General features: G+C 40.5%; 1 protein-coding gene across 7 annotated transcripts in view; it reads left to right on the top strand.

Annotated features, from left to right (window-relative positions):
- Nucleotides 1-23,969, top strand: part of GRB14 (growth factor receptor bound protein 14) — a 178,786-nt gene that overhangs the window by 45,185 nt on the left and 109,632 nt on the right. For 2 of the 7 annotated variants that reach the window (XM_065931657.1, XM_065931658.1), the window contains 2 exons: nucleotides 5,683-5,846; nucleotides 9,662-9,794. In XM_065931657.1, coding sequence (XP_065787729.1) covers nucleotides 9,693-9,794 — 102 coding nt within the window. In that variant the 5' untranslated portion in view covers nucleotides 5,683-5,846; nucleotides 9,662-9,692. Of the gene's footprint in view, nucleotides 1-5,253; nucleotides 5,308-5,682; nucleotides 5,847-8,108; nucleotides 8,405-9,661; nucleotides 9,795-23,969 lie in introns of those variants that run through there. The other 5 variants (XM_065931656.1, XM_065931661.1, XM_065931659.1 and 2 more) reach the window with 4 other exon arrangements.

Genomic DNA, 23,969 nt, shown 5'->3' with positions numbered 1-23,969 from the left:
GGAAAAAAATGCATCCTCAAATCTATTAGAACTAATAAGTCAGTTAGACAAGGTTGTAGGATACAGAAACAATATACAAAAAATCAATTTAACTTATCTAAACTAAAAATGAATCAAAAAATGAATTTAAGAAAATAATTCCATTTGCATTAGCACCAAAAAAGATAAAGTACTTAGTAATAAAATTTTTCAAAGTAGTACAATGTTTATAATCTGAAAATCACAAAACATTGATGAAAGAAACTAAAGAAGACCTAAATAAAGGGAAAGATATCCCATGTTCATAGATTGGAAGACTTAATATTTTTAAGAGGACAATATTCTCCTCTTAACTGAACCGAAGTTTAAGTGAAATCCCTATCAAAATCTCAGTTGGTTCTTTTGCAGAAACTGACAAACTGACCTTCAAATTCAAGAGGAACTTAAGGGGCTACAGAAGAGCTTAAACAAACTTTAAAGAGAGGACAAAGCTGGAGGACTCACAATTCCCAATTTCAAAACTAACTAAAAATTTACAATAATAAAAAGAGTATAACAGGCATAAGAAACATAGAGTTCAATGGAACAGAATTGGAAGTCAAGAAGTAAATCCTCATATTAGTGGTCAACTGATTTTTCACAATGATGCCAAAATAATGCAATGGAAACAAAAGTCTTTTCAATAAATATGCTAGGATAATTGAATATATACATGTAAAAAAAATGAAGTTGGACTCTCTTTTCACATGATATATAAAAATGTATTATGGACTTAAACGTTAAGAGCTAAAACTCTAAAACTGATAGAAGAAAATATAGGAGTATATATTTGCGACCTCAGCCTTCTTAGATATGATACCAATAGCATGTGCCAAAAAAATTGGACTTTATCTAAGCTTAAAACATTGTGATTTAAAAAATCATCAGAAGTGAAAAGAAAACCCATAATGGGACAAATGAACCAACTGAAAAAAAAAAGACAAATGAACCAAGTGAAAAATGGGGAGGTGATCTGAATAGACATATCTCCAAAGAAGATATAAAAATGGTCAGTTGGTGCATGAAAAGATGTTCAATACCGTTAGCCATTTGGGAAGTGCAAATCAAACCATAATGAGATACCACATGGCACCCAGTGGAATGGCTATACTCAAAAGACAGAAAATAACAAGTGTTAGTCAAAATGAGGAGAAACTGGAACCTTTGTATACTGCTGGTGTAGACACTTTGAAAAATATTCTGGCAGTTCCTTAAATGATTAAACATAGAGTTACCAAATAGCCTTGCAACTTCAAAGAGAATTGAAAACATATGTCCACACGAAAACCTGTAAGCAAATGTTCACTGTGGCACTATATGCAATAGCCAAAAAGTGGAAAAAAATCCAAATATCCATCAAGTGATGAATGGATAAACAAAATATATATATATACATGTATAAAAGACCATATATAACAACTATGTTGGGACTGCTGAATCCTCGCCACTGGACCACCAGGAAGTGTCCAACTATGTTGAGATACAGGCCACACACCACACAATTCACCACTTAAAATGTACAGTTCAATAGTTGTTAATATATGCACAGATTTGTACAACCAACATTACAATTAATTTTAGAACATTTTTATCACTCCCTGAAGAATCTCACACCCATTAGCAATTATTTTCCATTTTACTCCAACCCAAGCAGTCCTATATAACCACTAGTCTACTGTCTATCTCTACAGATTTGCTTATTCTGGACATTTCATATAAAAGTGTTTGATATCCTTGCATTGTTTGGAAAGATGGTTAAAATTAAATTATTTATTTATGCCGTAATCTCTGATACCACCACTAAAAGAATACTAAAAATGTGCATTATTCTCAAGTTAATAAAGCAGAAAACAGATGGCACATTCAAGCTGGGTAATTTGAAGAGAGTTTAATAAAGGAGCTCCTTATAAAGATGTGACCAAGTTTAAACAAGAGAAAACAAAATATAACAAAAGGAGTTAGTGCAGAACTCCATTGTGTGGCAGTGCAGAACTCCACTGTGTCAAGATCTATCTGAGTTTTTACTCAGCTTGCAAGCTGACAAATTATCCCACTATAGATTCAAGGATGCTGGCAGAAGACACAAAACTCCTGGGTCAGAGACAAAGGACAGTTTGTCACGCACAGCAATAGCAGTAGCCAAAGTATCAGCATTTGCTCAGTTTTCTGAGCTTGAAATTCCCATAGGATTACATAAAGAGGTCAGGTAACACTTATACATGCAGTGGATTGCATTGCAAGAGAGGAACCATGCCACCTGACAGGAGAAAAAGGAGAAAAAGGGAATAAACACTCCAGTTTCATATTCTTCCCCCTGTTCAATTTCTTACGGTTTCTTCCACTAAACAAAACCAACCAGAAGCCAGAAAGTAAGGAAGCTCTTTGATGTCATCTATAAATGTGACCTTCCTTGGGACCCAGGGCAGAGTGGGAAAGATAGAAAATGAATCAATCAGGTAGGACAAATGGATAAGCAGAAGGAAAAACATGAAGTAATACAAAATAATCCAAGAGAAGATAAGAAAGAAGGGGAAAAGAAACACAGAAATGGTTAGATAAGAAGACAGCTCTTATTAGGATAGACATTTAACATAAAATATTCTTCAATTAAAAGCAATGATCATCTACTTGGAAAAAAACAAATTAGCTAAGAGACCTAATCTTTTTTTTTTTTTTCCAGTGGGTTTTGTCATACATTGATATGAATCAGCCATAGAGTTACACGTATTCCCCATCCCGGTCCCCCATCCCACCTCCCCCTCCACCCGATTCCGAGACCTAATCTTATGACATAAAAGACACACAAAACATGGAGATAAAAAATGCTGACACAAAGTATGGAAAGCAGATGTACCATAAAACATCAGCCAAACTGTATGAAAATCAAAGGAAAGCTTGAAGGCAGAAAAGTTAATAGAGGTAAAGGAGAACAGCTCAAAATGTTCAATGTTTCAATTTATCAAAAAGACCTACTAATTCTAAATTTGTAAAATAATATACTAAAGCTAACTTCTAAAAATTTAGCCTTAAAAACGTATAAAGTAAAATAAAATAGTTAACAAAAATCCACAATCATAGTGGGAGATTTTAACATAACATCTCTCACAATATGATAGAATAAACAAATAAAAAATCACTATGAATACAGAGAATTTAAACAACATGGTTGACACAATGAAATGAAAATGCCTTCTTTTCAATCATACACATACTATTATAAATGTTGACCATATGCTTGGCCAAAAAGCAACTTTCAAAGGACTGAAATCACATAGAGTGTTGTCCGTGACAACAAAGAAATTAAATTATATTTTTAAAAAAAAGAACACAAGAAAAAGACAGCTAGAAAAACTCTATCACAATGGAAAATACATTGAAATGAATAATAACCAAAATATAACTCACTGAAACTTGAGAGATACAGCTATGGTCATACTTGAGAGGAAACATATGTCTTTAAATGTGAATATCAGAAAATACGAAAAGCTAAATGTCAATGAGCTATAAGCATTCACATAAAATATTTAGGGGAAACAAAGGAGGGCAAATAAACCCAAAGAAAGTAGAAGGGGGACAGAAGAAAAGATTAGAATAGAAACAAACAAGACAACACAGACAATAAAGTAATTCCTGAAAAGCTTTAAAATTCATAAATTCTGGTGAATATCATCAAAAAGAAAAGTGAGAAAGCACAAATAGCTAATGTTAGGGCTAAGGAATAGGTCAATACAATACATCCTTTAGGTATTAAAAAGTTAAGAAGAAAATATGAATGATTGTCTGCTAAAACATTTCCCTGATGGCTCAAGCAATTAAGAATTCACCTGCAATGAAGGAGAAGCAGGAGACGTGGGTTTGATCCTTGGGTCAGGAAGATCCCCTGGAGGACAAAATGGCAACCAGCTCCAGTAATCTTACCTGGAAAATCCCATGGACAGAGGACCCTGGAGCATGCGGTCACAAAGAGTCGGGCACGACTGAGCAACTGAACATGCTAAACATTTAAAAATTTGGATAAAAGAGAAAAATTCTTATAAAATGCTACTTGTCAAAACTGACACTAGAAGAAATAAGAAAATTAGATTAAGAATATTAGAGTAGTCCTGTAACTATTAAGAACAGTTTCTCAAAAAATATCAATGTCTAAGATATAAGACAGAATGGGAGAATGGATTTACAAGACATTAAAAAAGAGCCCATAACTAGAATATAACTAGAATAAGAAAAAGACAGACAACTCATCATAAAACAGGCAGGAGAACTGGTACTTAGCAAAAGAGAATGTCCAAATGGCAAATAATCACGTGAACAAGTGTTCAACCTCATCAGTCATCAAGAGTCAAATTCCACCATGAGGTATTTCTGTATGTACACCAGAATGTCTATTGTACAAATTCTAATAATATTCCAAAGGTCAAGGACGTGAAGAACTGGGGAAACATGCATTGCTGGCGTGGTGAAAATTGGTAGAGTTAATTTGAGAAACTGGCAGTATCTACAGGAGATGAGCATAGACACAGCATGACCTCACAATGCCAGTTCTGTAGACATGCTCTGCAGAAATGCATGCACACCACCAAGAGAAGGGTGCAAAATGTTCACTGCAACAGTACTAAGACAGTCCAAAGCTGGAAATAACCCAGATGCTTCTCAGTAGTAGATGAATACATATATTGTGGTATTTACATACAATAGAAGAGCTGGAAAAACTAGAGAAACGTGTAAAAGCAAGGAAGAATAAACAACATAAACAAAAGCATGGAAGCATATTGTAAACAATGGGTAAAGGGAACCATCAAGTCAAGCACAAAAGGGGCCTACTGCCCGATTTCACTTACATAAAGGTCCAAACCAGACAACCTACTCTGTTGTGAGTAGGGATGGATACTTAACGGTTAAACTATGAGTTTACTACGATTACACGGAAAATCTGGATTGGAGGGCGGGGCTTTGGGATGACTGACAGTAATGCATTTCATCATCTGACATCAGTGTTTGCCTTATGATAAATCATCACACAGTTCTGTTTGTGACCTTCTTTTCTGTACATGGGCTATCTTTCCCAGTATAAAGGGTTAAGCAGTTTGATTGGCTAAGAAAGGTAGAGAAGAAAGCAGAGGCCACATTTTCCTTAGGGGTAGGAAGCCTAGGATCCCAGGAGAGAGACCAGGGGCAGAAAAGGCTTAAAGTGGGGGAGGGGCCAGGAGACAAACTGCTTCCCTTGCCATTTAACAGGCTCAAGTCAAAAAAGAAGAGCCGCTAGGGGAGGACTGACTCTGTGGTGACAAGGTATCTGCTTTACTGCTTCAGCTATCTTCATTAGTTATGGGAAGGAAAATCTCTTTTGAACTTCCCTTTTCACAGAAAAATGCCTCTGTATTCTCTTAGGCTGTACTAGGTCTCATAGTATTCTGCACCTTTTATATTGCATGATTCTTTATTCAGAAACTTTTTTTTTTTTGGTAAATCTCTTGGATACAAAAGCTAGTTCTTTTGTTGGCTTGCTTTAAAAATGTGAATGAGGGAACTGTATCATTCTTGATATAGATCCTCAAGGTGTCTGGGAGTAAATTCAATATTTAATGTCAATCTACAAGACAAAACTATTTAAGTTCTCATTCCTCAGAGATTTGTTCTTTTCCTTTTTGCCCCCCATCACTACAGGTATAACAAGTTTTCCTCATGGGGGTTAAAGGAGGAATATAAAGTCTGCAAATGGATACTCCCTGGATTTCCACTAAATGAGAAAATGCCCAGAGAGGGGAGACACAATTGAGATCTCATTCCAACCAATGAATATTCTTTCCTGAGGTTAAAAATTTATGCTGGTAAGTGGAGCAGTATACACTACTGGGAAATAGTATTTCCAGTGATTCCAAAGATATAGTTTCCACCTACTCTTTTCTCTGGCAAAAAAAGACAGCCTGCTCTCTCTTTCTCTGTATGTGACAGAGACAAAGAGAAAGTTGTTGAGTAGAGAGGGGACAAACCTCAGCCATTGATTCACTCTCCTGTTAGAATGTTCAAACTATATCATTTTCAGAAAGGAGCAATGGCTGCCTGCAGGACTTTTGGATGAAAATAGGAATGATTGGTGATGATGATGAAGAAAATATATTTATGTCTTTAGCTCAAGTTATCTGCAAATACACGCTTCTTTTTTATTTTGCTGGAAAGACTTCAACATATCTGTACGTTTTTACATTAGACTCTCTTGAAATCCACACAGAATCCAGACCATCCTTCAGGGAATAGGATGTGAATGAGGGCTTTGCCTGGCACACAGCACCAATGTGTTAGCTATCATCATGATTAGTATTGCTAATCTTATCCCTCAGGGGAACTACCATTTGGTCTGGGCTTAGCCATTGCATTGCATAAAGTGTCCTGGAGACCACTCTTGATGTGTAACCCAGGTCAATATTGCTATTTATTGGGTTTTAATTTTGACGTGAGCAAAACTTGGATTCTGTAAGCTCTTTGACTCAAAATTGTGTGCCTCTATGAAGTACTACAGATTTCTCACAGGCTGGGGATTAGCAGACCCTGGGTGTCGGCAGTGGATGGTGCCATGGTGTGTGTGTGTGTGTGTGTGTGTGTGTGTGTGTGTGTGTGTGTGTGTGTGTGTTGGGGCGAGGGGGGGCACGCAGTTATGGAGCAGGGGGCTTTGCCCGTTGCCGTGTGTGTGTGTGTGTGTGTGTGTGTTGGGGCGAGGGGGGGCACGCAGTTATGGAGCAGGGGGCTTTGCCCGTTGCCGTGTGTGTGTGTGTGTGTGTGTGTGTGTGTGTGTGTGTGTGTGTGTTGGGGCGAGGGGGGGCACGCAGTTATGGAGCAGGGGGCTTTGCCCGTTGCCGTGTGTGTGTGTGTGTGTGTGTGTGTGTGTGTTGGGGCGAGGGGGGGGCACGCAGATATGGAGCAGGGGGCTTTGCCCGTTGCCTTAGGAAGCAGTGTTTGCCTTTCTCTGGGCAGAGGTTGTGAAGGTTAAGAAAACCTGGTTAACAGAAGCCAGGGACAGATGTTACCTAATTTGGTCAAAGAACAAAGAGTGTATAAAACATTTGGAAATCCCAAACAGTGCACTGGGATGGTGCACTTATTGGAAGAGCAGAAACAGATTTACCACCCAGAATTCAGAGTAGGGCGACTGCATCTCAGGTGAGCGTAACGTAATTACCACTTCAAACAGTCTGGATTCGGGGCATGGAATCTTTCGGGTTGGAAGCCTCACTGCACTGCTTCACTAGCCCTGTCTTGTACCAGGCACTCCATGACTTTGAGCCTCAATTCCCTTATTCTGGGTAAACATCTAATTTATGAGGCCGTTGTGAGGTAGAGCGGGGCTAGGCAGAGTGGGGACTCATTAGATGAGAGCTGCTCTTATCAGAAGAAAATGAATAATCTTCCTAAGACGTCAGGTCTACTCACACCTTACTCAGAATTCTCAAGCATCTCAGGAGTGTTCGGCACCGACTGTGCCGCCTGTTCCCCGTCCGCCCTTCTCCCTCGCCGGTGTCCTCAGCTGCGGAGTGGAAGCAAGAGGCACGTGGGGGACAGACTGGGACAAACCTGGTCCCCCGCGCTCCTGGCCCGGTGGGCCTGTCATGGCGGCCCGGCGACAGCTCTCCGCTAGCAGAGCAAGAAGAATGAAAAGGTCCCGGGGGTCAGGGCTGCCCAGACCCCCGCCCCGCCTGCGCCCTGCCAGGCTCGCCCCGAGGGAGCGCCGGATCACATGGATCCCGCCTCCCGCGACGTGGATCCGCCCCGACCTCGGGCTCAGCCTGGCGCTCCGGCGCCCACCTGGGAAGCCGGCGGCCGGAGCCTCGGGAGCCGGCAGCCAGGCCCCCGCGCGGGCGGCGCGGGCCCCCAGCCAGCGCCCCCCGGCGCCCCGGGCCGCGAGCGGGCCCGCCCGGCGCCCTCCCCGCCCCCTCCGCGCCTCGCCCCGCCGCCCGCGGCCCCCACCCACCCGCCGCTCCTCCCCTCTCCCCACCCTCCTCCTCCGCCCCCTCCCCTCCCCCGCCGCCTCGCCTACCGCCGGCCGAGCGTCTGAGCCGCCCGGGTCCAGAGCGCAGGCGGCGAGGCCACCGCACCTGCAGCGCGCTCGGGCTGCCGACCCGGCACCTCGCCTCCCGCCGCCCGATCTCCTCCTCCCCCCGCGCCGGGTCTCCCATGACGCCCGGGCCCCCCGGCCGGCGACAATGACCACTTCCCTGCAAGATGGGCAGAGCGCCGCGGGTCGGGCGGCTGCCCGGGACTCGCCGCTGGCCGCCCAGGTGTGCGGCGCTGCCCAGGGGAGGGGCGACGCCCGCGACCTGGCGCCGGCCCCCTGGCTGCACGCGCGGGCGCTCCTGCCCCCTCCGGACGCGACCCGCGGCTGTGCGGCGGACAGGTAGGCAGCCCTCGGAGGGCGCGGGGGAGTGTCCTGGGTCGGCTGCCGGCGAGGGGTGAGGAGGCGGTCCTAGGGGGTGAGCCATGTGCCCGGAGCTGGGCCAAGTTTGAGAAAGTCTCTGAAGACAATTCCCTTTGAGCTGGCTCCTACCGGATGGGCAGGACACTGCGATCTCCCAGCGCCTTATAAATAGCATCACCGTTTCATTGAGAGCTCCGGGTCGCTCTCGCCTCTGCCCATCGGTGTGAACTAGGAGGCCGAGCTCCAGGCTGACCACCCTCCTTCCTTCCTTACTGCGTTAAAAAACAAAAAACAAAAAAAATCCATTTTATATATTATAAAAAATCCGAATAAATCAGTTCGCCTCCCACATGGAGTCTTAGAGCGACCCTGGAGAGGCAAAGTACGGATTGACATTTGAGCAGTCTAGCTGATTATCAGGAAAGAATAGAGGCTTTAAAGTGTTTCCCAATTTCCATAGCATTCAGCCCTAAGTGCCTGTAGAATTCACAATTTCACACATACTTTAGGAAAGAAAAAGGCTGCAACAATACAAAAATCTATAGTCCTTTATATTCATACATTTAAATGGTGTCTTTTTTTTTCCTTCAGATTTTCAAAGTGCTTCAACTTCACTGAAGTTAAAATTACATTGCAGTGGACCAAAGTACATTAATACTAGCAAGTTCTATTCACTTACCTCCTCAAAAACACTGCCTTGCAGTTTAGTATCTATAAGCACTTGAAAAATCAACAGACTGTGTGTGGGCCACATTGTGAATGAAATTTGAAGTGAGATGAACCACAGCTATAATTAATAAACCATAACTTTCAAAAGTGATTAGTAGACTAGAATAGGGATGAATTCACTAAATGTATATAGACTGTCAATTTAGTGGATGCAAAACAATGTCTAACTACTCAGGATGATTTTTACTTCAATAATTCTGTAGTCTGTATGTCAGTTTCAGGAAAATTATCAGAAGTCCTGGAAATGGGGCTTCCAGGCCTGGTGATTTTTTTTTTTTAAAGGCCAAAAGAAAAGAAAGAAAGAAAGGAATGCAAAAGGAGATTGATTTATGTCAATTAACATGTTTTATTCTGACCCACAGATGGTACACCACAGACCTTTCCTGTATACTTTATATTAGTATTGTCACAGAGTGGGGCATTCTGGCCTTAACTTTTTAATCCTGACAGCAACTATATTTTACATTCCGTTTTATGTAAATTACATCCTATGTTCTCTCGGTGTAGGAGAAAAAAGAAAGATCTTGATGTTCTGGAAATGCCTTCTATTCCAAACCCTTTTCCTGAGCTATGCTGCTCTCCATTTACATCTGTGTTGTCAGCAGGCCTGTTTCCCAAAGCAAATTCAAGGAAAAAACAGGTATGCATTTTAAAATGTTCTAATTAAAAAATCTTAGAAGTTCTATATCATATAATCTTTAAGGTACTCAATAACTTACAATATTAGCAAAGGATTAGCTTGGCCTATATTAAATAACTCTGTTAACTGACATAGTTCTTTGCCATTAGTTTCCTTTAGGGTCTCACTTTTCACATCTGTATAATGGGGACATTAAAACATACCCATCAGGCTTTTGGAATGGATTAAATTAAAGAATATATATGAAGTACAGAGCCTAGGAGCTATTATTATTCACATTGTAAGTGGAGAGTTATATATGATAACAACTGATCAATTTTAACTCAGAAATTGGGAGAGCAGGTAGTGATTTAGAGTGAGAAGGGAATTGACTGGTTCCTTTAATACCTTCTTTAATCTTTCATATTTTCAACCCAAGCCAACCTTATTTACTAAAGGAAATTGATAATGGTGAATCTGTGGTGAAAGGTAAATGGAATTTTGGACTCCACAGGTTTTCTTTCATTTCAGCGAATTCCTCAGTTTGGAAGCTTCTGAGTGCAGAAGGCAGATGACTTGTAAGTGATGATTAGCGTATGGACTTAGTTTTTATGATTTTCTTTCAAGTTTCTAGTTTGGAGCTGACTTGAGCATTTAAACTTCAAGAACCAAGCAACTGTGGGGAGATGCATCACAATTATATATATATTTTTTTGGAAAAAAAAAAGTGTTTCCTAGGTTAATCCCATCTCTCCTGAATATACTTCATTCCAGTCTTGAATCAGCAGGCAGAGAGAAGCTTCACTAGGTAAAATGTACCTTATTCTTGCAAGGGTTGTTGTTTGTAGTCGCTAAGTCGTGTCCGACTCTTTGTGACCCCATGTACTACAAACAGCACACCAGGTTACCCTGTCTTTTACTATTTCCCAGGATTTGCTCAAACTCATGTCCACCGGGCACTTCTCTGATGGCTTAGTTGGTAAAGAATCCATTTGCAATGCAAGAGACACCAGTTCAATTCCTGGGTTGGGAAGATCCCCTGGAGAAGGGAATGGCTAGCCACTCCAGTATTCTGGCCTAGAGAATTTCATGAACCGTATAGGGTAGCAAAGACTCGGACACAACTGAGTGACTTTCACATACATACACATACATGTCCATTGAATTGGTGATGCCATCCAACCATCTCATCCTCTGCTGCCCCCTTCTTTTGCCTTCAATCTTTCCCAGCAACAGGGTGTTGTCCGGTGAGTCTGTTCTTTTCATCAAATGGCCAAAATATTGGAGCTTCAGCTTCCGCATCAGTCCTTCCAATGAATATTCAGGGTTGATTTCCTTTAGGATCGACTAGTTTGATCTCCTTGCCATTCAAGGCACTCTCAAGAGCCTTCTCCAGCACCACAGTTTGAAAGTATCAATTCTTTGGTGTCTAGCCTTCTTTGTGGTCCAACTCTCACATCCTGACATGATTACTGGAAAAACCATAGCTTTGACTATACAGACCTGTGTCAGCAAAGTGATGTCTCTGCTTTTTGATATGCTGTCTAGGTTTGTCATAGCTTTTCTTCAAAGGGTAGAAGCAACAAATTTAAACAGTCAGGTGCTTGCCATAAGGAAAGGGTTAATGAAAAGAGACAAGATGGTTGATTATTTTCCCCCAGCTATTGTTCTCTTTCCTTTTTTTTGCACTTTTACTATCTGTGATAGGTTCAATAATGTGTGTTTGGGTTAAGATGTAAGATGGGAATATGGATGATAGATTCATATGTGCATCATGGTGATGGAAAAATTGATTTTGAACTATCCCTGTGATCCAGGATGGGGAAAGGAAATGTCTGATGATGGTATAATAGTCCTTTGGGGAATTTAATACATCATTTTCCATATTTATGGATGGCCTGCTATGTTTCTTGCATCATCCTAGGCTCTGAGGCACAGAGCTAAGCAAAAATGCCATCCAAAGGGTGTTTATCGGGACTTCCCTGGTGGTCCAGTGGTTAAAACTCCATTTTTCCAATGCAGGGGACATGAGTTCTATCTGACTGGGGAACTAAGATCCCACATACTGTGGAGTACAGCCACAAAGCAAAAGAAACAAATAATTAAATTAAAGAGGGTGTTTATCAAAAGGTAGGGCTAGGTTAAGCATTAGGAGATGAACAGAGAAAGGGAAGAAGAGGGAGAAAGGCCTGGGTTTACTCCAGCTTTAAATTCGTGAATGAACACTGGGAGAAAGTCTGTGTCTACCAGGTGAGTCGAAGGGGCAGGGTTTCTTTTGAATAAAGAGAGAATAAACATCTTATGATTAGGTTAACAGAGGAAGAAAAAAGAGAGAGCGGGTGTACGTGTCAGGGTCAGGTCAGAGAGTGGCCCAAGTGTGGGTAGTCACCGTCTAGAGTAGGACATCTGATTCTGAATGACAATGTTCCTTCAGACCCAGCTCAGCAGCTTGGCAGAGTGGGAGAAGGGTGCTACGCTCTGCTTTCCTCCGGCCAGTCCCCACTTGGGCCTTTGTGACCTGTCCCACAGCGACCTTCAGCAGGAGCCCTGCACCCGCACAGGCAGCGGTGCTGTGGCCCAAGCAGAATTCTGGCCTGAATCCTAGGGACCAGTCCCAAGGGTACTCCCATCAGAGAAGCGCCCTCCCTGCTCATCTCTTCCTTGGTGCAAGGGTTGGGATTTCCATGAAGAGAAGGATGTCCTAGAGCTGGGCAAGAAGCCTCCTTTGTGCAGTCTTTTATCTTGTCTGTGCCGGGTATTCATTGCAGCCTCTGGGATCTTTGTTGAGGATCACGGGCTTTCTCTAGTTGCAGCACACAGGGATTTCTCTTGTTGCAGCAGAGGGACTTCTCATTGAGGTGCGGGGGCCTCTCTTGTTGTGGGGCACGGGCTTTAGAGTGCTCAGGCTCAGAAGTTGTGCCTTGCGGGCTGTCTGGTTGTGGGATCTTAGTTCCCTGACCAGGGATCGAACCTATATCACCTGCATTGCAAAGTGGATTTTAACTACTGGATCGCTAGGGCAGGACTTCCAGGTGGCACTGCTGGTAAAGAACCTGCCTGCCAATGCAGGAGCCATAAGAGATGTGGGTTCGATCCCTGGGTTGGGAAGATTCCCTGGAGGAGGGCATGGCAGCTCACTCCAATATTCTTGCCTGGAGAATCCCATGGCCAGAGGAGCCATGGAGTTGGATAAGTTGGATACAACTGAAGTGACTTAACACACTGGCTGCCAGGGAGATCTCTTGCATTCTTTTTGTTCTCTTTTCTGCACCTAGACTTTGCTCTTAGAACTGATCCTTTGTTTTTATTCCTTTCTATATGCTTAGTTCTTCGGAATGAGGGAGTTTTGGGGACAGATGACTCTATGTCAGTAACTCCCCCAAGTTCAGTGTCTTTGTGACACAGATTACCCCTTTACAAGATGATATTTCAGGCCCAATTATCTCTGACCTTTGGTTGAGATGATGTACTAGGTTTCTATTGGCTATTATTTATGGCTGAAAACATTATAGGAGACGATGTCTCATTTCTTTATAGTCTCTCTTTGTTTTGTTTAACCATTCCAGTCATTTTAGCAATTCTTTTCCCCCCATAGAAAAAGTGAAGAATTGCACTTGTTACTTAGAAATAAATGACCAGAAAGTTTGAAAGAATCCAGACTGGCAATGTTAAATCTTGGCCTTTCAAAACCACAGTCAAAAACCATTTTACAGGCCATAGATACTTTTTTTTGTTTTTTACAATTTGCGATGTCTACATAATACATGAGTGGTAAAATGAATTGATGCCACAAATAGAATATGCTTTATCTCTTTGTGCAAATAAAATGTCTCAAAGTATACATTACTATATGCTTTCAATATTTTTATTTTAAAATAATAACTAGATTGGGATAGAACCTGGATTCTTTATCCCCCCCCTTTTTAAAATAATTCTGAGTATTTTTCTTCAGCGTATTTCTTTGTGTTTGCCAATAAAGTAGATTTAAAGTGTGCCCTCCATATACATGATCCAGAAAAGTTACTTGCAATTTAAATTTTATATGAAAAATAACTGAACTTATGAATTTAGGTATCTTTTTTTCTGTTTCTGATTAAAATTTACCAGGAAATCATACCTGAGCACTTATTATTTGAACAAAGGGAAAGAATATCTTTAGCCTTTGCAAAAGAATCAGTTCTTTTCTTGAATTTGCCTACCCCCAGGTTATTTTTGTTCTTGGACTCAGTTTATGTAGTTGCTCTGGCTCATTGCTTTCCAGGACTGTGTAGGATAACTAGTTCAAAATAAAGCCACTGAAGATTTTAAAGATAAAAAATCACCTGTGAGAAATAGTGTCATGGAAGTTTCAAGCTGGAAGGGATCTTTGAGATAAGCTGGTGAAATAGTCTTCTACAGATGAGTAAATTGAGGCAAAGAAATGTTATGTAGCTAATGTTATCACAGCTAGAACCTGAAAATTGGATTTCTTGAAGCATAGACAGCCCCCTTTTAAGGAAGGTACAGTATCTGCAGAAATTGAGAACTGTAAGAATAGCAAAGTAATAATCCTGTATCAGTTGTTGTTAGTTATAACTCTCCCCTTAATATAAAAGGTGAGGCAGCAAATGCCGTTTGATGATCTCCACCTAAGGATCTGGATTCCTTTTTCTTTTTCCTTCCTCGACTATAGCAGTCTTTTTGTGTTTTCTTCCCCCTCTAGCTTTCTTCTCTGTCTTCTCCTTAAAACTGATATGAAAAATCTATCAAATCATTGGTCTACATCAAGTAAGTTTTATCAGTGTTATTAATAAGTGGATTTCGTGTGTAGTTTATAGTCCACAGGCACACTGAGGCCAGGAAGTGTGTCTGTCATCCAGATCATAAGATTTTTTTTAAAAAGTACAAAACTCAGAAGTGATTTGTCCATGCTTCCACAGTTTAGATAAAGGGAAATCGAAAAGTGTCACTTCTGTATGTGTTTGTCCCTCACTACACTATTTCTGGTCTATTTTATATTGAATTAAACCTTTTTGTATATCTCAGGAAAATAAAAACTATCTTCCAAATAATTAAAGAAATTCTTTTCCATATGCTCTGCCTTTGATTTTTGTTTTCTTTTCATATGTCCAGGACTATCAAACAATAAGTTTATCTCTGTCCCCGATGAAAGGGTCTCTGATATCATTCCTTCATGATGTCAGTAGTGATTTTAATTTGTGCAGTGCTAAACCTGTATGTGTGGTTCTTATGTGGCTGCTGCATTATCCAAATATACATACCCATTTCTCCAATATACATAGAAGAAGAAAGCAAAAAACTCTACTCCCCATTCTCATTTTCCAGATTTAGCAGTTATCAAGATTTTGTCTCATTTATTTCATCTATTTCTTTTTGAAAATTTTTTTGTATTTGTTGAAGCACAATAAATTACTTTAAAAAAAAGTCAATTCTGGACATCCTGTCATTGCATCCCTATGCAGTTTTGTATGCACTGCTGAAAACTACATTTTCTTATTTAACCAACAGGCCATTATTCCCTAACAAAAGTAAAAATTCCTTGAAAATGAGTCATTCAGTTGTGTCTGACTCTTTGCAACCCCTTGGAATTCTCTAGGCCAGAATACTGACTGGAGTGGGTAGTTGTTCCCTTCTCCAGGGGATCTTCCCAACCCAGGGATTGAACCCAGGTCTCCCACATTGCAGGCAGATTCTTTACCAGCTGACGCACTAGGGAAGTCCAAGAATACTGGAGTGGGTAGCCTATCCCTTCTCCAAGGGATCTTCCCAACCCGGGAATCGAACCGGGGTCTCCTGCATTGCAGGCAGATTCTTTACCAGCTGAGCTGCATGTGAAAAATTCCTTGGTATCACTTAATATCTTTCATAATCAAATTTTCTAAGTTGGAATGATACATGAAATCCTCAAATTACAAACTGGTTATGTTTCAGAATCTTTAAATTAGGTCTTTGGCTGTTTGAATTCACGGAAACAGCATTATACATTGTGTTTAGGCCTGCCAGGCTCTTTTACAAAATCCTAAATGTAAAATGAAATGCAAATTTAATATATTTGCAGAAAATATACAGAAACAATACTTGCTCCTATTGGGGTTTCAAACAAATACGTGTTTCCAGCAGCAGAGTGCTACTTTTGAATGTTGGCACTTGATGAATATAATTTTCCTTGAGAGAAATTTGAAAGTATCCAGATCTTTGTAGCAATATTGAAGCAGGCTTTAGAACAGTACTTCTCATTGGACCACCTTCCTCAGAATCAGCAGGGATGCTTATTAAAAATATAGATACTGGGGCTTCTTGTAAAATCCACTGAATTATAATATCCTGGTGAAGGGCATGGGATTTGACTTCTTATTTTTCTTTAACATATATACAAAATTAAGGGTACTCATTCTCTGCTGCTTTCAGGCTCTGGAGCAATTTGACCTTTCAAGATTGCGGACAATTTTATTTAGTTGAGAAAAGGTAGAAATATTACAAAAGGACTTTAGTTGGCATTTTATCCAGGTATTGATTGTTTGGGGTGAATAGAGCCTCATGTGAACTAGTTTGAAAGGTTATGTTATAGTACCTGAAGGCCAAAAGTTCATTGATCTCATGAGAGACTGGAATTGGGAATCAGAAAGCCAGCAAAAATCAAGGCAGCCACTCTCTCCATTCTCTCTCTTTCTTTTCCCATAAACATAGCACATAGTCTCTGCTGCTTTTTCTAACTCCATATCATCCTCTGATTTTTTTCTATGGTCTTGCTTGTCTTGATTGCATGTCACTGCATGTGGCCCCAGTGGCCACCCTTATTGGAATAACTGTTTCTTCCTGTTGCTGGTTTAGCATATGGTGACCGACTGGAGTCCATATTTGGAGAGAGCTCTTAGCCCAGTATGTCTAGCTCTTATTCAGTCAGCTGTGGCCACAGCTGACACAAGGGACCTGGACCGCTGCTCACTCAGCAAAGGTTATGAAACAAATTCTGTGAGTAGGAAGCGCAAGTTCAGTAGGTATAATGTATGGAGGTGGGGAGGAAATGATGAACAACTAGTGCCCTAAGGAAAAAAGCTCAAACAAAAAACAGTGGACACACAATTTCTTATAATATATGAATGATATATGGTAGCCCACCGATTAATTTGTCTGACATAACCTGCACAGTTCACAGGATCCAACTCCTTTACCTCAATTCACTTAATTCGGTTGAAGGGAGTTTACTTGACAGTGGTTTCAGCTGATGACACCCTTCAGTGATGGTCATCTTCCTTGTTCCTTGTTCTTTGTTTTAAGCCTGCCTCTTATTGAGGTCCCTTGGCTTCTGAGGACAGGAGCTGTCAACTCAGGATCCTCCCTGCTTCGTGCTAGATACCTTCGACTGTAATAGAAAACAGCTGTCTCTTCCTATTTTAAAACTTAAATCCCCTAGCAGATCTGCTTGTTAAGGTTTTATTTCCAGTTTGAAGTTTGCCTCTAATTTTTAGTTAATTTGCAGGATGCGTTTGCAGTCCAACCTTTATCTGCAACATGACTTTTATTTTTTACTTCTTTGAAAGCTCAGCTTCTAGTTTGTTTTTCCCTAGGGGCATATATTAAGTTTTTTCAAGAGGAGGAAAATTGGTCATTCATGGTTCAATATAAATGTGGATCTTAATTAATATAAAAAAGCTTTCTGTAGTCTTATGGAGTTGCTTTGAAACATGTCAGCTTATATGGAATAGAAATAAATTCCATTGTATAAGTATCTGAGCAAGGATAAGCAGACTTGGGAATTGTCCTTTCGGCACTCCCCGTAAGGGCTAGCTCAATGCAGAACTTAGGAAATGGCTACAAGCCTTTGTCAAAGAAAGGGAGCAGAAGGGAAACTTTCAGAATCAGTTTAGAAGTCTAATGGGAGAGCTGACATAGGAAAAGTATCTTTTGCTTCTTGTCCTTCCCTTTGGTTCCACTTGTTGAGTAGTTTTCAAAGCCACAGAGAGAATAAACACAAATAACAAGATTACCACTTTTAACTATTGGTAGTTTACAGATGGTTCCATCTATTCTGAAAGATCATTTATAAGTTGGCTATTTATTCACATGTATTTTTTCCATAGCTGTAATGTTAGATGGGGTTTCCAGGTAGCGCAGTGGTAAAGAATCTGTCTGCCAGTGAAGGAGACTCAGGAGACTTCTTCAATCCCTGGATTGGGAAGATCCTCTGGAGGAGGAAATGGCAACCTGCTCCAGTATTCTTGCCTGGAAAATTCCATGGACAGAGGTGACTGACAGGCTACATACAGTCCATGGGGTTGCGAAGAGTTGGATGCAACTGAGCACATACAATGCTGGATATGATTATTAGGTTATTAGGGAGCCAGTTAAAAGTTTTTTAACCCACAGTCGTGCCTCCAAATGGTAGATTTACACCATCCTCTGCACCAGCTTTTAATACCATTCCCATAGAAAGATGTAGGACCACATGATGTAATTGAAAGATACTGGACTGGGAATCTACAAACCTAGGTTTTAATAGGGTCCTGCTGCTGAGTGATGTGATATTAGCCTATTGCCCACACTTTCTGGGCCTCTGAGTGCTACAATTTTATTCTGTTCCTAAAGCAAGTGATTCTAATGGCTCTTGGAATATTAATACTAATGACTGCATAGTAGACAGGTGTCTTAGGAGGCTTTTTTGATCCCACTGGCCTCAGCATTTCCCTTTCCATCTTAGATCTTCTCACGTGGTTACTACACCTCCTTTGATGAAGAAAACATTTGGGTGCTATGGGGCCAGGTGCACAGGAGCCAACTTTACAGAGATGATGGGGACAAGAAGGGCTTTTAAACTTGACATTGTGCATCAATGTGTCTAGATCCAAATAAGAGAAAGTCAGAAAGGTGTCATATCTGGAAGGGGTCAGTTTGTGTGGTGAATTTGTTTTTAAACTTAGAAATAAGGCTATAAGATTAGATATGAACATTGAAGTCTGACCTTGGTTCAGTATGCACTTGGTTATGCTTGGCTTAAAGGGTTCGAGGGTCTTATAACTTCTGTGTCCTTTTCTAAACTCCGCTTGCTCAAGTCATTTGTTTGATCACTCAAGTCAAAAACCAAGGAGTCCTCTTTCTGGCCTTCTTTCAAGTACTGCTACATCTTTCATCCCAATAAACTTGAATCCATAACCTTCTCTCCATCTCTGCTGCTACCATCCCAACTTGAGCCTCTGTCTTCTGACATCTAGGAACATTTTAAATGGCCTCCTTTTGCTTCTGCTTTAGCCTGTTGTGGTCCATTTTCCATATACTTGCTAGAAATGAACTTTTAAAAATGTAGATCACATTATGTCACTCTCTGGTTGAAAACTTTTTGATAGATTATGAGAAAATTTAAAATTCTGCCTTGGCCTATAGGTTCCTAGGCAATTTGCTTTCCGTCCATGTCTTGAACCTCACCTGCATTCTACTCTTCATATTCTAGCCACTGGAAAGGGACAGTCCTGCCTGAATGTAAACTTGGCAGGCTTTTTTTTCTACCTCAGAGTCTTGGGCTTCACTGTTTTCTCCATCTGGAACCTTTTTTTCCTGGTTATTTACAAAACTGACTCCTCTATTCTTTAGATCCCAGTGTAAGATCATCTCATCAAGGAGGCCTTTTTTGACAAGTCTACCTAAAGTATCCCCCCACACTTTCATTCCCCATCCTACCACATTTCCTGGTATATTTCCTTGGTCATAGTTACCATAATCTGAACTGTCTCATTTGTTTATTTGCTCTAGTTATTGTTTTTCTCTCCAAATAAAATGCTGTGGTTTTATTGTTCTTGGATTCTCTTAAGAGAAGAATTAACGAGTAAATGGATTATTGAAGATAAATAGTTAAAACCAACTTAACAAACAATATCTTGGCATATTTATTCTAATTATTATCAGTCATCTTTTTCCTCTTCATCACATTTTAAAACATTAAAACATATTTCTAATTTTATTAATAGATTCTATTTACAAAAAACGAATATACTAGGTTCGTAGACCTGTGGGATTTTAGCAGTACATATCTTTTTCTTTCATTATGCACATAGGAAATTTTGATCACGTGTAATGAAATTAGTGGACATATTTTTGACTTTAATCATTATTCTCATTTAGTGGAATTATAAGTGAAAAGTACATGGTGGATTGTTACACTTCCAGTTTATTGTGTGTTTAAAATCTACGCATTTAGAAAAAAAATTAAGTATAAATATGAGTTGGGTTTTTAATATGAATCTCTCAGTGCAAGAGTTAGATGTCATTACATTTGTGCATGCATGCGTGCTAAGTCACTTCAGTCATGTCTGACGTTTTGTGACCCCATGGACTGTAGCCTCTCAGGCTCCTCTGTTCATGGGGTTCTTTAAGCAAGCATGCTGAAGTGGGTAGCCATGCTTTCCTCCAGGAGATTTTCCCGACCCAAGGATTGAACCCAGGTCTCCTGCATCGAAGGCAGATTCATTACCTTCTGAACCACCAGCACGTGCCTGCTAAGTTGCTTCGGCTGTGTCCGAATCTGTGCGACCCTGTGGACTGTAGCCCATCAGACTCCTCTGTCCATGGGATTCTCCAGGCAAGAATACTGGGGTGGGCTGCCATTTCCTCCTCCAGGGGATCTTCCCGACCCAGGGATCAAACCCTTGTCTTTTATGTCTCTTGCGTTGGCAAGCTCGTTCTTTACCAGTAGTGCTACTCGGGAAGCCTTGTTATTATAGCAAGTGTTTTAAATTATTACCTATTAATGTCATCGATGAATGATTTAGGCCAGTGCTATGATGTTGAAATGGGGAGACATATACCCTGTGGATATATACAGAAAGACTTTCCAAGAGATTTACAAACTCAGAGATTTAAGATAACGAGTTTCCAGATCCTCATCCTCCATGTGTACTTCTTCCTAACAGGTACCTGTGTTCACAGTAACTGTCTCACTGCATCACCCTGGGGCATGAAAACCTCCAGGGCATCACACTCAGGGAAAGCTTCCTTTAATGATTAATCAAAGTGCAACAAATCAGAAGGGGTTCTTATCTTTTTATGCCTTCTATTTTTGTTAAGGGCCAACATGGTTAGAAATAAGGATTTTGACTGGTGTTGAAACATTCTGAATTCAGATATATGATGGGAGTAATGACAATTTTCACTTTTTCTGTTTTTCAGTTTACATTTATTGACTTAGTTCTTGCCTCTACTGACTGTTGTCAAAGAATATATAACTTTTGAGGGAGAGTTTCCTAAGAACAAGGCAAATAGTGAGCACATCAGTGGGAGATACTGAATGCTGAAAATGGCCTTTTGTGATGTATTTAAATGTAATTTATGTGTATTTTCCCACTGTTTTCAACACTTGAGACATATCCACAGCTGAAAGAAAATGCACCTACAAACGCCTGATGTTATATATATTACTATGGGTTCTGTGGGTGAGGGAAGTTCCTTGGGGAGCCGACTTGGAGCCTAGGTTTGCCTGCAGGAAGTGTGCTGGGGCGCAGGGCGCTTGGAAACTGTCTGTGGGATGAGCACAGGACAAGGTGGGCTGCAGTGCAGCCACAGCAGAGGCATCAGCTGATCTCATAGGAGCTGGAGCTGCAGAGGCCTATGGCATTGTTCAGAATGAGGGCACAGAGGCTGCGCATCGGGGACCTGAGCTTGAACCTGGGGACTGTCCTCCACTGAGAGCAGGGACAAGTGGGGAAAACTTGCATGCCTGTGTGTGCTCAGTCGCTCAGTCATGTCTGACCCTTTGCAACCTGATGGACTGTAGCCCGCAAGCTCCTCTGTCCATGGGATTTCTCAGGCAAGAATGCTAGCGTGGGTTGCCACTTCCTCCTTCAGGGGACCTTCTCAGCTCCTGCATTGGCAGGCGGACTCTTCACCACTCAGCCATCTGGGAAGCATGTGTCCTCAGCCACTCAGTCCTGTCTGATATTTTGCCCGCCCCGCCCCCGACCCTTAGCCGGGTCTTAGTGGCTGACACTGTAACATCAGGGAGAAGTCCTTCAGTCCTGAAAAGGGCAGTCTTGGACTGTACATGCCGCCGCATCTCAAGGATATAACTTATACATAATTTCTTTCAGCTTTTACGTGTCTTACTTAGTATTGTGGTATTTTATCAAATTATATAGTGAACGATTCATTCCAGTCTATTTCCAACCTGTGTTATCATAAAATACATTAGAATTTTTCACTTGCTATTAATCAAATGGCCTCCCATGGTGGCTCAGTGGTAAAGAATCCTCCTGATGATCCAGGAGGTTTGGGTTCAGTCCTTGGGTTGGAAAGATCCCCAGGAGAAGGAAATGGCAACCCACTCCAGTATTCTTGCCTGGGAAATCTCATGGACAGAAGAGCCTGGTGGGCTGCAGTCCATGAGGTCCGAAAGAGTTGGACACAACTTAGGTGACTAAACAATGACAACATCATCAATAAAATACATTAGAGGCTAATTTTTAGAAGTATATACCGCTTGGTTTCATTAAATCCATAAGAAAACTTTATTATGATGAATACTATAATTAGTGAAACCATTTCTGATTTTATACTTGTTAAAAATTACATCCAAAAGCTGAAAAATCAATGTATAAGTGTACATTCACACAATTATCAAAGGAATTCCATGGCCTTCCTAGTACTTCGTCATACTACTCAGAACTCTTAATTCTATATTATTTTAATTTTGAGTGCTTTTAGGTATTTCTTTAGAAATACGTTTGATAATTAATTTTTAGTGATTTTTAAAATATTTTTTCTCAGAATGTGTATTGATCCCTCCATTTGAATTGAAAAGTAAAGCTGGACTTTATTTGATAGAACATTAGTCTGATTTGTCTGATTGATCTGAGAGTAAGGACTAACTTTTCCAGTTATATGGTTGACATTTTTCTTAAATTGAATGCACTAAGTTTACAGTCCTAAACCTTTTTTATTATTTAATTTAGAATTAAAATTTTCAGAATTGATTTATGGTTGATTTACAGTATTGTGTTAATTTCTGATATACAGCAAAGTGATTCTGATATATATATAATATATATATTCTTTTTCATATTTTTTCCATATGGTTTTATTACACAGTACTGAATATAGTTCCCTGTGCTATACAGTAGGACTTTTGTTGTTTATTTTATATATAGTAGTTTGTGTCTGCTTATCGCAAACTCCTAATTTATCCCTTTCCTATTCCATTTCCCTTTTGGTAACTGTAAGTTTGTTTCTATGTCTGTGAGTCTGTTTATGTTTTGTAAAAAAGTTCATGATTTGTATCATAGTTTAGATTCCACATATCAGTGATATCATATAATACTTGTCTTTGTCTCTCTGGCTTACTTAGTATAGTAATCTCTAGGTCCACCCATGTTCCTACAGATTTATTGGATGATTGATCATTAAAAATGAATTTTAGCTCAGATGGAATTCAGAGATTGATGTTGCTTGCTGTCACCTCTGCACTCTTTTCTCCATTATTGAGCTTAATTATTCTCTAGCACTTACTGTCAGCTGGCATATTATATGTTCATACATGTATTTGTTTATTCTCCCAGTGCCTTTTTTCACTAGCGTATAAGCTCTGTGAGAGCAGGAACTTTGTTTTATATGCTGTTCAGTTTCCAGTAGATAGAGCATTGTCTGGCATTTAATAGACCCTTACCCTGATGCTAGCAAGGTTTGAAGGCAGGAGGAGGAGGGGATGACAGGGGACGAGATACTTGGATGGCATCACCGACTCATGGACATGAATTTGAGCAAGCTCCAGGAGATGGTGGAAGACAGGGAAGCCTGGTGTTGTGCAGTCCACGGGGTCAAAAGAGTTGGACACAACTGAGCGACTAAACAACAACAGTAAATTTTGCTGAATGAAAGAATAAATGAATGAATTAATGCATGGGAAAGGAGCAGAGGAAGTAGGTATTATTAAGAGAAGGAATGAGGGTGTGTTTAAGAACGAACTGATAGTTTAACATAAATGGTAAAGAGTTTGGAAGAAAACAGGAAAGTAAAATTTAGTTTAGTTACTGGGAAGGTTCTGATATTATTAAATGTTGAGAGAGATCCTCATCAGAATAAACTTTTGAGTATTGATTTACCACTATTAGCACATTCTAAATCTGGATTACCGTTGCTCAGAATAAGTGCTGCTCTTGTCTGTTTGGTCTCCTTGTAAGCATTTTCAGTCTTACCAGCCCATGTGTGCCAGTTAAA

This window comes from Muntiacus reevesi, chromosome 3, assembly GCF_963930625.1.
Source record: "Muntiacus reevesi chromosome 3, mMunRee1.1, whole genome shotgun sequence".
NCBI classification, from domain to species: Eukaryota; Metazoa; Chordata; class Mammalia; order Artiodactyla; family Cervidae; genus Muntiacus; species Muntiacus reevesi.
The sequence above is the reverse complement of the archived record's forward strand: the minus strand, read 5'-3'. Positions and strand labels throughout refer to the sequence as shown.